At 52.7% G+C, this 12,976-nt stretch overlaps 1 protein-coding gene across 3 annotated transcripts; it reads right to left on the bottom strand.

The window, feature by feature from the left end:
• Positions 1-1,302: 1,302 nt before the first annotated feature.
• On the bottom strand, positions 1,303-12,564 carry sncaip (synuclein, alpha interacting protein). 3 transcript variants are annotated; one of them, XM_060064660.1, is made up of 12 exons: positions 12,386-12,564; positions 10,911-10,983; positions 9,379-9,917; positions 8,852-9,017; positions 8,455-8,681; positions 6,356-6,535; positions 5,280-5,393; positions 5,068-5,193; positions 4,811-4,980; positions 4,374-4,445; positions 1,667-2,385; positions 1,303-1,459 (listed from the first exon to the last, which is right to left on the bottom strand). In XM_060064660.1, the coding sequence occupies exons 1-11, from the start codon at positions 12,440-12,442 to the stop codon at positions 1,701-1,703; spliced, it is 2,409 nt and encodes an 802-aa protein (XP_059920643.1). In that variant the 5' UTR covers positions 12,443-12,564; the 3' UTR covers positions 1,303-1,459; positions 1,667-1,700. The 3 variants fall into 3 exon arrangements, 2 of the variants coding, with proteins under 2 accessions (XP_059920643.1, XP_059920642.1); XR_009528015.1 differs by having other exon boundaries at positions 1,321-1,358; positions 1,605-2,385; XM_060064659.1 differs by lacking the exon at positions 1,303-1,459 and having other exon boundaries at positions 1,556-2,385.
• Positions 12,565-12,976: the final 412 nt, after the last annotated feature.

A 12,976-nucleotide genomic window follows, 5' to 3' on the forward strand; every position in this document is an offset into this window, starting at 1 on the left:
GTAGGCCTACTTTCTTGTTTAATATATTATCAGGAAATTCTCAAGATTGTTATTATACCATAATTATTTTTATACTACCAGGAATATTAATATGATCCTATCATGATTATATTATCATGCTTACATGATCATTTTATTAGGTGAGTGCTGCATGCAGCACTCACCTCTTGTTCTTCTTGATGCTAACGGAGTTAGCACTGTCCAGTCCAAACCAAACGGAGGACCATTTATTCCACCCTTACATCTGACAGAATGTTATCAATTTTCTAACGTCTAATATTAACAGCTTATTAGAAAATAGAAACCAGAAGACTTCTGAGAACTATGAGCGGTTGTCTACACGGGATTACTAAATACAACCGTCTGAAGACAGAGTGCTCTGATTGGACAGCAAGCCCAGGTAGCACCTGATAGGTCGGGGGGGGTCGGGCTGCTTTAGACAGAATGTAGATGGGGAATAAGATCCATTAGTTCACCTTAATAAGAGCTACTAATTCAATCCAGCCTCACTAATATAAAAAAAGTACTTCCTCATGCCAACAACTCTCCAGAGATCATAAGGAGAATAACTGAAAGTGGATTACTAGGTATCAAAAGACTATTTTATTTATATACACACAGGCACACATATATACATGTCAAAGTGCCTGAGACATTGGCTGTGCGTGAATTTAACTACATCTAAAACCCAGAAGTGTAACATGTGTGCATGATCAACCATAAATATTAGAAAGCGCTTAATACCGTAGTGTTTAGAAAAAATCCTCAGTATGCCAGTAATACTGTAACCATGGTAACCAAACATTAACTTTACCTTGAAAGAAAGTCAAACAGTGATATAATACGACAGTAAATACAAGTTAAAAGTGTTCATCAAAATACTGCAGCGGAGAGAGGTTGATTCAACCAAAGAGGAGGTCCTCTTCAGACCCTGGTCCTGGTCCTGATCCTCAGGGTCTGGTCCTGGTCCTCAGGGTCTGGTCCTGGTCCTCGGGGTCTGGTCCTGGTCCTCGGGGTCTGGTCCTGGTCCTCGGGGTCTGGTCCTCAGGGTCTGGTCCTCAGGGTCTGGTCCTCAGGGTCTGGTCCTCAGGGTCTGGTCCTGGTCCTCAGGGTCTGGTCCTGGTCCTCAGGGTCTGGTCCTGGTCCTCAGGGTCTGGTCCTCAGGGTCTGGTCCTCAGGGTCTGGTCCTCAGGGTCTGGTCCTCAGGGTCTGGTCTGGTCCTCAGGGTCTGGTCTGGTCCTCAGGGTCTGGTCTGGTCCTCAGGGTCTGGTCCTCAGGGTCTGGTCTTCTGGTCTTCAGGGTCTGGTCTTCAGGGTCTGGTCCTGGTCTTCAGGGTCTGGTCTGGTCTTCAGGGTCTGGTCTGGTCTTCAGGGTCTGGTCCTGGTCCTCAGGGTCTGGTCCTGGTCCTCAGGGTCTGGTCTTCAGGGTCTGGTCTTCAGGGTCTGGTCTTCAGGGTCTGGTCTTCAGGGTCTTCAGGGTCTGGTCTTCAGGGTCTTCAGGGTCTGGTCTTCAGGGTCTTCAGGGTCTTCAGGGTCTGGTCTTCAGGGTCTGGTCCTGGTCTTCAGGGTCTGGTCTGGTCTTCAGGGTCTGGTCCTGGTCCTCAGGGTCTGGTCTTCAGGGTCTGGTCTTCAGGGTCTGGTCTTCAGGGTCTGGTCTTCAGGGTGAGCGAGCGAGAGACAGACCAGCAGGGAGGTTAAAGGTCAAACGTTGCTGGTTTTCGTCTTAGCCTTGCCTCCTCCAGAGGGACCGGCTTTGATCTCAGACTTCCTGCCCGGTGAGCCTGGACAGGAAGTGGAGTGTCTAGCTCCTGATTGGCTAGAGCTGTTGTTGTTGTGGTTGTTGATGTTCCCGCTCAGAGTCTCCATGATGGACCTGAAGGCTCCGAACGGCCGCTTGCCCTCCGACCCGCCCGTAGTAGTCCTCTCTTTCCCATGATGCACCTTGGCGGCCCCTGGCTCCTGGGGGGCGGGGCTCTCGTGGAAGGTGACCCGGAGCTTCAGGCTGTGGGGGGGCTTGCGGCGCGAGGACGGCGACTTCAGAGCGCTCTTGGGGCTGGTGGCCTTCTGGTCTGGGTCGGCCTCCGGGGGGGAGGGGCCAGGGGCCCGCCGCCCGGGGTCCCCTTCCGCCAGCGGCAGGTGGCGGGGGGCACGGCCCTCCTCCGGGGGGTACCCGTCCGAGTCAGACTCGGAGAGCGAGCGCTGCATCAGCTGCTTGAGGCGGGCCAGCTTCAGCTCCCTCCTCTCCACTGGAGGCTCCTTTCCCAGGAGTCCTAGCACCGAGGCGGGAGCCACGCCCCCCTGGCGCACCACCCAATGACCTTCCTCTGGAGTCCCCTCCGCCGTCAGGGTCATCTCAGGCCACGCCCCCAGCGAGGGCTGATGGGAACTGTAGTCCACAGAGGGAGAGAAACGTTTTGGTTATTTATGGGGTGCGTTGTGTTGTTACCTAGGAGATGTGGTTACCAAGGAGATGTGCTGTGATCTAGGGGATGTGGCTACCAAGGAGACGTGGTTACCTAGGAGATGTGGTAACCTAGGCGATGTGGTTACCTAGGAGATGTGGTTACCTAGGAGATGTGGTTACCTAGAGGATGTGGTTACCTAGGATATGTGGTTATCAAGGAGATATGGTTTAGGGCTGCAACAACGAATCGATAAAAATCGATTACTAAATGCGTTGGCAACGAATTTGGTCGTCGATTCGTTGTGTCGCGCGATTAATAAGTTAATCATAGGCGCAGCACTGTTTACAGCCAGCCGCCGACAGGATGGTTCACGGTTCATGCACGCCCACAGCGAGCTTTAGGGTGCACTCTCACTAGGCCATCTGGCCGTGGCCGTTGGCCGTCGCAACTGTGGCCTGGCCACGGTAGGCTCTTGTACATACGTCATCACGTCATCACCAAGCGTCCGCTGCATGGACCATAATAAAGTCTGCCGCCAGTCAGAGTTTTAACAACAATGGACAACAACACAGAGAACACACCAACAGTTGAACCGCTTGACGCCCTGTTTACCGTTTAATGGGAAAGAAGGGTCGTCGCCTTTATTATGTCCGTGGTCGTCGCATGGACTATACGTCATCCAACTCAGCTTGCGTAGCCGTGCGTGTGTCGGCTCATTAGCATCTGTACCGTAGCGGCCCGTACCGTAGCAGCACACCTCTCTCAAGTGGCCAAATTGGTCTGGCCTGGCCAGACTGGCCACACTCACACTGACAGATTTGAGCATGGTTAGGTGTGAAAACGGCCACGGCCAGATGGCCTAGTGTGAGCGACCACAGCTTGTATTTTGGTCATATCTTAAAACTGGACTGTAGGCCTACATAAAAGTGTTGTACCTTCACTGTCTTTGGGTTAAAAAAACTCCTTCAGCTCAGTATCCGTCTAGTCCAACCGAAAACTGTCAGCTGCTGCTGCTGCTGCAGACATTGTGCAGACGGGCTCGGAGTCGGCACCGCGTGCATCAACATTCAAAGCAGCGGCAGTAATCACACAACCGGACGGTGTAGAAAGTCCCGTCAGTTAAAAATAGTAATGCAGTTTTTAAATCCATGTTAAAATCAGCAGGATATAGAGATAGTTAGCTTAAAAAAAAAAACGGACCAATGGTCACAAACAGTGTCAAATGTGATGTGTTCAGGTCGGCTCAGAAATATGATTGATGCGTTCAAATGCGACAGAAAAAAATAAATAATAATAATTGAGATTTTGGTGAAAACTTGTTTTCCCAGTAATATAAAATAGATAGTAAAGATAGAATTATGACCTTTAATGTCCTATCTTGAACTATCATCATCTTATCAGCAATTAAAGCAATATTACAAGTTCTATTTCAAGGAGTCTCGAAAATGGTATCAATAGGTTTGACCGGTTAACTATGGACATCCCTTATATACATTAAAAGTATATCATACATTGTAAGTTTTTTTTTGTGTTATCCCAGTTATGTTTTTTTTAATATTTTTATTATTTAATATTACTTTTAATAGTTCCGGGACGTTGGAGCAATAACCTGGTGTTTTTACACTTCAGTCTGCACTGTGAATTTGAAGTTATGTTCAGTTTTTGAATAAAGATGCGGCAATTCCAATTTTTTAATTATTTTTTCGATCCGATTCATCGATTAATCGATAAAAATAATCGACAGATTAATCGATTATTAAAATAATCGTTAGTTGCAGCCCTAATGTGGTTACCTTGGAGATGTGGTTACCTAGGAGATGTGCTGTGATCTAGGAGATGTGGTTACCAAGGAGACGTGGTTACCTAGGAGATGTGGTAACCTAGGAGATGTGGTTACCAAGGGAATGTGCTGTGATCTAGGAGATGTGGTTACCTAGGAGATGTGGGGTTGCTTAGGAGATCTGGTTACCTTGGAGACGATGTGTTGGGATCTAGTATTCTCTGCATTTGGTTCTGTAGCGCCAATCGCTCTGAGGCCTGTCTGTGACACAACACACAGAATACACCGTCAGCCCGTAAACAGGCCTATGGAATACACCGTCACCCCGTAAACAGGCCTGTAGAATACACCGTCACCCCGTAAACAGGCCTGTAGAATACACCGTCACCCCGTAAACAGGCCTGTAGAATACACCGTCACCCCGTAAACAGGCCTGTAGAATACACCGTCACCCCGTAAACAGGCCTGTAGAATACACCGTCACCCCGTAAACAGGCCTGTAGAATACACCGTCACCCCGTAAACAGGCCTGTAGAATACACCGTCACCCCGTATAAAGGTTTCTAGAATACATTGTCAGAAGTGATTAATGGCTGGTTCTAGTAATTGGTTGATTGGCGACTCACTCATTAAGCTGCTTCGTGAGTTTGACCACCTGGGAGGCCAAGGACATGCAGGTTTCCACGACGACCAGGTAACGTGCGCAGGTGGTGTGTCCCTGTCGTTCGGCGCACTGGGAGGGCCGCTCCCCCTGCAGGTTCAGCACCGTCACGTTGGAGCCGTACTCCACAAGCGTCTGGAGAGACATCACCGTTAGCCACCTGGAGCCTCACCTGGAGCCTCACCTGGAGCCTGGGCTGTGTCTCTCTGTGTGAGTGCGTACCTGGAGGCAGGTGAGGTGTCCGTGCTGGGCCGCTATGTGGACCGCAGTGTTCCCCTGCTGGTCGACCTCGTCCAGAGAGATGGCCTGCTCCTGCATGAACTGCAGTAACCATAGCAACACCTTTTCCTGTAGCACACACACACAACACCTTCAGGTACATGGTGCAGTCTAACCTGTGGCCATGTGTAGGGTAAGGCCGCCGTGATAGAGACCTGTCCGTGGCGGCCGGCGTAGTGGATCAGGCTGGGGTGGTCCCGACTGCAGCTCAGCTCGGCTATCGCCTCCGTCTCACTCACCATCCATCTCACACACTCCAGGTGGCCATGCTACACACACACACACACACACACACACACACACACACACACACACACACACACACACACACACACACACACACACACACACACACACACACACACACACACACACACACACACACACACGTTACATGATGTCCCTGCAGAGGGCAGCACAACCTTTGTCGAAACAACAGACGGTCACCAAACCAAGGGACCGAGAACTGAGTACATCTGTGTGTTAATGTCCTGGACTTCTCCTGACTGACTTAGACTTAGAGCCTCCTGGGGCACCTTAGAGCCTCCTGGAGCACCTTAGAGCCTCCTGGAGCACCTCAGAGCCTCCTGGAGCACCTCAGAGCCTCCTGGGGCACCTCAGAGCCTCCTGGAGCACCTCAGAGCCTCCTGGAGCACCTCAGAGCCTCCTGGAGCACCTTAGAGCCTCCTGACTGGAGCACCTTGGAGCCTCCTGACTGGAGCACCTTAGAGCCTCCTGACTGGAGCACCTTAGAGCCTCCTGGAGCACCTTAGAGCCTCCTGGAGCACCTTAGAACCTCCTGGAGCACCTTAGAGCCTCCTGGAGCACCTCAGAGCCTCCTGGAGCACCTCAGAGCCTCCTGGAGCACCTTGGAGCCTCCTGACTGGAGCACCTTAGAGCCTCCTGGAGCACCTTAGAGCCTCCTGGAGCACCTTAGAGCCTCCTGACTGGAGCACCTTAGAGCCTCCTGACTGGAGCACCTTAGAGCCTCCTGGAGCACCTTAGAGCCTCCTGGAGCACCTTAGAGCCTCCTGACTGGAGCACCGTAGGTCATATTTAGTCATTGATTCTGTATGCATTTTTATTCACCACTGATTAAGGTCCGGATTCCAGAGGCAGAATGAGAGCATATTATGGACTCAACAGTCAGGCAGTTAGCCCAGCCCCAGTGGCGCTGACCCGAGGGCGTGGAGGTGGAGGAGTGATGCATGGCGTTAGACTGTGGAGGTACCTTCACCCCCAGGCCTGCCGGGGTGAGCTGCTGGGCATTGCGGTCGTTGAGGCCGTCCTCCCCCATCAGCGAGGTGAGGTGCTGCAGGCAGTCCGTGTGGCCCTGGGCCGCCGACAGGTGCAGCAGGTTGTTGCCCTCCTCGTCCAGGATCAACTCCAGGTTATCAGCCGCAAGGTGGGGCTGGGGGGGGAGGAGAGGAAGAGGGGGAGGAGAGGAAGAGGGGGGAGGAGTGGTCACAAGAACTCTCAATCGTTCTCTATAATCCAATTCGTATTTCATACCTTATTATTTTGACTCAGTACTGACTCAGCAGTGGGGCTCGAACTAATGAAATTTCTCTTCAGAATCCCCAGATTAAGACTGATCCACACCCCCCTCCATCCTCCACCCTCCACTCTCCACCCTCCACTCTCCACCCTCCACCCTCCACTCTCCACCCTCCACTCTCCACCCTCCACCCTCCACCCTCCACTCTCCACCCTCCACACACGGCTTCACCGTTAGTTCAACAGGACGACAGGGTGAGAGAAAGACACTAATTACTAGAAATGTCTGAAACGTCTCAACTGATTTAATGGTGAATGACGATGACATCTTGGATTCATCTGTGAATATAACATCCCTACTCTCTGGTGAGGTCATGGGGCCTCTGGTGAGGTCATGGGGCCTCTGGTGAGGTCATGGGGCCTCTGCTGAGGTCATGGGGCTCTGGTGAGGTCATGGGGCCTCTGGTGGTGAGGTCATGGGGCCTCTGGTGAGGTCATGGGACCTCTGGTGAGGTCATGGGGCCTCTGCTGAGGTCATGGGGCTCTGGTGAGGTCATGATGCCTCTGAGGTCATGGGGCTCTGGTGAGGTCATGGGGCTCTGGTGAGGTCATGGGGCCTCTGGTGAGGTCATGATGCCTCTGAGGTCATGGGGCCTCTGGTGAGGTCATGGGGCTCTGGTGAGGTCATGATGCCTCTGAGGTCATGGGGCCTCTGGTGGTGAGGTCATGGGGCTCTGGTGAGGTCATGGGGCCTCTGGTGGTGAGGTCATGGGGCTCTGGTGAGGTCATGGGGCCTCTGGTGAGGTCATGGGGCTCTGGTGAGGTCATGGGGCTCTGGTGAGGTCATGGGGCCTCTGGTGGTGAGGTCATGGGGCTCTGGTGGTGAGGTCATGGGGCTCTGGTGAGGTCATGGGGCCTCTGGTGGTGAGGTCATGGGGCTCTGGTGAGGTCATGGGGCTCTGGTGAGGTCATGGGGCCTCTGGTGAGGTCATGGGGCTCTGGTGGTGAGGTCATGGGGCCTCTGGTGAGGTCATGATGCCTCTGAGGTCATGGGGCCTCTGAGGTCATGGGGCCTCTGGTGAGGTCATGATGCCTCTGGTGGTGAGGTCATGGGGCTCTGGTGAGGTCATGGGGCCTCTGGTGGTGAGGTCATGGGGCTCTGGTGGTGAGGTCATGGGGCTCTGGTGGTGAGGTCATGGGGCCTCTGGTGAGGTCATGATGCCTCTGGTGAGGTCATGGGGCCTCTGGTGGTGAGGTCATGGGGCTCTGGTGGTGAGGTCATGGGGCCTCTGGTGAGGTCATGATGCCTCTGGTGGTGAGGTCATGGGGCCTCTGGTGGTGAGGTCATGATGCCTCTGAGGTCATGGGGCTCTGGTGAGGTCATGATGCCTCTGGTGAGGTCATGGGGCTCTGGTGAGGTCATGGGGCCTCTGGTGAGGTCATGGGGCTCTGGTGAGGTCATGGGGCTCTGGTGAGGTCATGGGGCTCTGGTGAGGTCATGGGGCTCTGGTGAGGTCATGGGGCTCTGGTGAGGTCATGGGGCCTCTGGTGGTGAGGTCATGGGGGCTCTGGTGAGGTCATGGGGCCTCTGGTGAGGTCATGGGGCCTCTGGTGGTGAGGTCATGGGGCTCTGGTGAGGTCATGGGGCCTCTGGTGAGGTCATGATGCCTCTGGTGGTGAGGTCATAGGGCCTCTGGTGGTGAGGTCATGGGGCTCTGGTGAGGTCATGGGGCCTCTGGTGGTGAGGTCATGGGGCTCTGGTGAGGTCATGGGGCTCTGGTGAGGTCATGGGGCTCTGGTGAGGTCATGTCTCGGTGATGATGTCCTTCTCACCAGCAGGGAGATCTGTCCCTCTCGGATGATGTTGATGATGTTCTGGTTCTTCTTGGTCTCCTCGTCCACCTCCCCCCCCCCTCCTCTGGCCGTGGCCCCCCCAGTGGGGGCCCAGGGCCTGGCAGCAGAGCTCCCGGCGGGGGGGAACAGGAGCCCAGCGCTGCAGGGGGGGTCCAGCCCCACCTTGAGGCCGGTCTCTGGGTACACTCTGGCTGAGAGCAGCTTGTCTGGGGGAGGGAAGGGGAGACATGAGCACAGCAGGACGGGTGTAAAGGGCTAGGGTCAGGGTTAGGGTTAGGGTTAGGGTAACCCTGACCCCTGACCCTAACCCTGACCCCTAACCCGGGGGTCTGACCCTAACCCTCACCCCTGACCCTAACCCAGTGTGTGGACTGACCTGGGTCGGAGAAGGAAGACAGGGAGGCGGAGCAGCTGAGCAGCCCGGCGGAGGAGAGCTCTCTGTGGGCCGTGGAGGCTGCGGACAGCCCCTGGACCTGGAGGTGGTCTGGATCCATGGACTTGGACTTCTTCAGGTCGGACCACTTGACTGGAGACATGGAGTACTGCACACACACACGGTAAAATCAACACACACACACACACACACACACACACACACACACACACACACACACACACACACACACACACACACACACACACACACACACACACACACACACACACACACACACACACACACTTATTTTTGAGTTTGAAAACATGATGCCTTTACACAGCATTTCTCTCCAAAAAAACACACCGCACACCACAAAACATAACGCTCAAATCAAGAATACGGTACAAATATGATGTTCCTTTAATGAATAAAAGAAAAAAAGAAAATAATGAAAAATTGTTTCAACTTGATTCTAAACATTTACCTAAATCGTGATCAAAAGGTGATTAGTTGCACACACACACCTGGTTGTAGCCGGCCAGGCTGAGGGCCTCGTGGTGCAGGCCGGCCCCCGGCCGCCGGGCCCCGTGCTTACGGTCCAGTGTGCCCCCCAGGCCGGAGGGCGGGGGGGCCCGTGGGGCGGGGGGCCGGGGCAGCGTGGAGGCCTGCTGGCTGCTCTTCAGGTACGGGACGTCCAGGATCTCGTCCATGTCCAGGTCGTAGTGCTCCAGCTCCCCCAGCAGGGCGGCGCCCAGGGGCGGGGCCTCTGCACCCCGCCCGCCCGGACCCTCCGAGGAGGGGGCGTGGCCCGGCTTGTCCGGCTCCTCCTTGGTTTCCCCCGGGGCCCCCCCGGGACTGCCGGGGGCCCCAGTGTTCCCGGGGGCCTCGCCGTTCCCGGGGGCCTTCCCCTCGGAGTCGCTGTGGGGGTCCTCCGGCTGGTGCTTCAGGGGGGAGACCCTCTTCACCGGTCTGAACTTGCTGTGGACCTCGGAGAGGCCTGCAGGTTTGACCCCCCCTCCCACGCCATTGGACGGCCCCGAGCGGCTCCAGGTGCCGGGGGGCGCTGTGGGGCAGAGGGGCTCATCCAGGTTAGCTTAGCATCCTCCAGGCTAGTTTAGCATCCTCCAGGCTAGTTTAGCATCATCCAGGCTAGTTTAGCATCATCCAGGTTATTTTAGCATCATCTAGGTTAGCTTAGCATCATAAAGGTTAGCTTAGCATCCTCCAGGTTAGCTTAGCATCATCCATGTTAGTTTATCAACATCCATGTTAGCTTAGCATCATCCAAGCTAGTTTAGCATCCTCCAGGTTAGCTTAGCATCCTCCAGACTAGCTTAGCATCATCAAGATTATTTTAGCATCATCCAGGTTAGTTTAGCATCCTCCAGGCTAGTTTAGCATCATCAAGGTTATCTTAGCTTCATCTAGGTTAGTTTAGCCTCATCTAGGTTAGCTTAACAAAATCAAGGAGCAGGAGGTGTTTACCAGGAGGGGGGGGGGGGGGAGGTGTTTACCAGGAGGGGGGGGGGGGTTTACCAGGAGGGGGGGAGGGAGGTGTTTACCAGGAAGGGGGGGGGGGGAGGTGTTTACCAGGAGGGGGGGGGGGGGGGTTTACCAGGAGGGGGGGAGGGAGGTGTTTACCAGGAGGGGGGGGGGGGAGGTGTTTACCCCAGGAGGGGGGGGGGGGGAGGTGTTTACCAGGAAGGGGGGGAGGGGGGGGAGGTGTTTACCAGGAAGGGGGGGGGGGGGGGGAGGTGTTTACCAGGAAGGGGGGGGGGGGGGGAGGTGTTTACCAGGAAGGGGGGGGGGGGGAGGTGTTTACCAGGAGGGGGGGGGGGAGGGAGGTGTTTACCAGGAGGGGGGGGGGGGGGAGGTGTTTACCAGGAGGGGGGGGGGAGGTGTTTACCAGGAGGGGGGGTGGGTGTTTATCTGGAGGGGGGGGGGGGGGGGGAGGTGTTTACCTGGAGGTGGGGGGGGGGGGGTTACCAGGAGGGGGGAGGTGTTTACCTGGAGGGGGGGGGGGGGGGGGGTTTACCAGGAGGGGGGGGGGGGTTACCTGCTCTCTCCTCTCCGAGGACATCAGATCTCCGGGACAACTCTGGAATGTTCTTGGCGGACGGAACAGAATACTGGGAGCAGAAGAGAGAGCAGTCCGTTCAGACAGGCTGGGGTGAGGTCAAACCAGCCCCGCCGTGGCAGAATTCAACTAGCGAGGAAGCTGATGGACGTGGGCGGAGTTAGGGCAGGGTAAAGAAGACGATTTAATCGATTTTGGATTGATTTCATTTAAATTTTGCAATATAGATTCATAGAGCATGATTTTGATTTTATTCTTTTTTTTTTGTTGCCATTATTATTATTATTTCACTTTATTAAACAATGCCTTAATGCGATTTGCAGTGATGGAATGTTGCAATTCCTTTCTAATTCCAAAATTACACTCTTGAGATTTGCGACAGTTTTGTTTACAGCTCAAAATTAAACCGTCCAATTTAAAACTTTGCACTTAAAACCTGTTATTTAAGATGAAAATAAAAAGAATGAAGTACATTTGTATTTTGCAACACAGTTGAGCCATTTTCATTATTTAATAGCAGATTGAATCTAAATGAATAGATTCAGAACCGTATGAATCGAAATCAAATCGATTTAGGAAATTGGCCACGATAGCCAGCCCTAGTGTGGGTGTTGTTCTAGAACACACGTTGCCTTCTGGAACACCGCTAAGCAAACTGTGTGGGGGTAGAAGGTCCTTTGAACAGCTTGTGTTTACATGAAGCTGTTCAGATTAGGGCCCGACTGATTTATCGGCCTGCCGATTTAATCGGCCGATTATAGCCTTTTTGAAAATAATCGGCATCGGCCAAAAAGACGCAGATTACAACCGATTTTTTTTTATTTATTTTTTTTTATAAATGTTATTGCGATTAGTATCCTGCAGATTGCGCTCCTAGTCGCCTTGCTAACTAACAACTTTAGCTGGAGTAAAAAAGAGGAGATTGAATTTTACCGTACAACATGAAAGCACGCTCGCTCAGGCAGCTGCGCGCTCACCTCACCAATGTACACAAGACGCGTTGTTTGAGCATGTTGTGCCTGTTTTTCTTTAGGTCCCAGGCCATGTTAATTTGTTATACTGTAGACTCTAACGGTGAGACCATACTGCTCAGCACGCACGTGTTAGTCACTGCTCACGAGCGCAGCACATTGGGAGTTAGTTATTTATTTTACATTACACTCATTTTTGACTGTAAATGTATTCTAAAACACTCAAAGGTTCTGCATTCAATTCACATATTCGTCAAAAGTGTTTAAAGTATATTTAAGGTATCAAAAACTACGTTTTATATGTTTTTTTTTTTGTTTTGTTTTTTTAATCGGCCGATTAAATCGTAATCGTAATTTTTCTCTGAAAATAATCGGCATCGGCACTCAAAAATCAATATCGGTCGGGCCCTAGTTCAGATAATGAGTGATTTGTTGATCAGTTATTAATACATTCAGAGTGTTCCTCCCTGGAGCTGAACTCACCACAGCATCGTCAGAGAAGTCGATCTCATCCAAGTCCAGATATTCAGGAGCTTCCATCGTGATACACCATCATCAGCCAACCACTGCTCTACCTGGAACACCTGGAAATCACAACACATCTACCTGGAAACACCTGGAACCCAACAATACATCTACCTGGAAACACCTGGAACCCAACAATACATCTACCTGGAAACACCTGGAACCCAACAATACAACTACCTGGAAACACCTGGAACCCAACAATACATCTACCTGGAAACACCTGGAACCCAACAATACATCTACCTGGAAACACCTGGAATCCAACGATACATCTACCTGGAAACACCTGGAACCCAACAATACATCTACCTGGAAACACCTGGAACCAAATAATACATCTACCTGGAAACACCTGGAACCCAACAATACATCTACCTGGAAACACCTGGAATCCAACAATACATCTACCTGGAAACACCTGGAACCCAACAATACATCTACCTGGAAACACCTGGAACCCAACAGTACATCTACCTGGAAACCACAACTATAAATCTACCTGGAAACACCTTGTAGCAATCAATAACATAATAATGGCCAATAACG

The sequence above is a fragment of the Gadus macrocephalus genome, chromosome 11 (assembly GCF_031168955.1).
Source record: "Gadus macrocephalus chromosome 11, ASM3116895v1".
Taxonomy (NCBI): Eukaryota; Metazoa; Chordata; class Actinopteri; order Gadiformes; family Gadidae; genus Gadus; species Gadus macrocephalus.

Bases quoted from the DNA above. Each gene is read 5' to 3' on its own strand.
- sncaip (XM_060064660.1), bottom strand. From the start codon at position 12,442: ATGGAAGCTCCTGAATATCTGGACTTGGATGAGATCGACTTCTCTGAC. The intron at 9,918-10,910 runs GTAACCCCCCCC...TCTGCCCCACAG, and splicing joins CCTCGGAGAGGAGAGAGCAG to CGCCCCCCGGCACCTGGAGC. The intron at 2,386-4,373 runs GTAACCAGATCT...TGTGGACTACAG, and splicing joins CCCAACACATCGTCTCCAAG to TTCCCATCAGCCCTCGCTGG.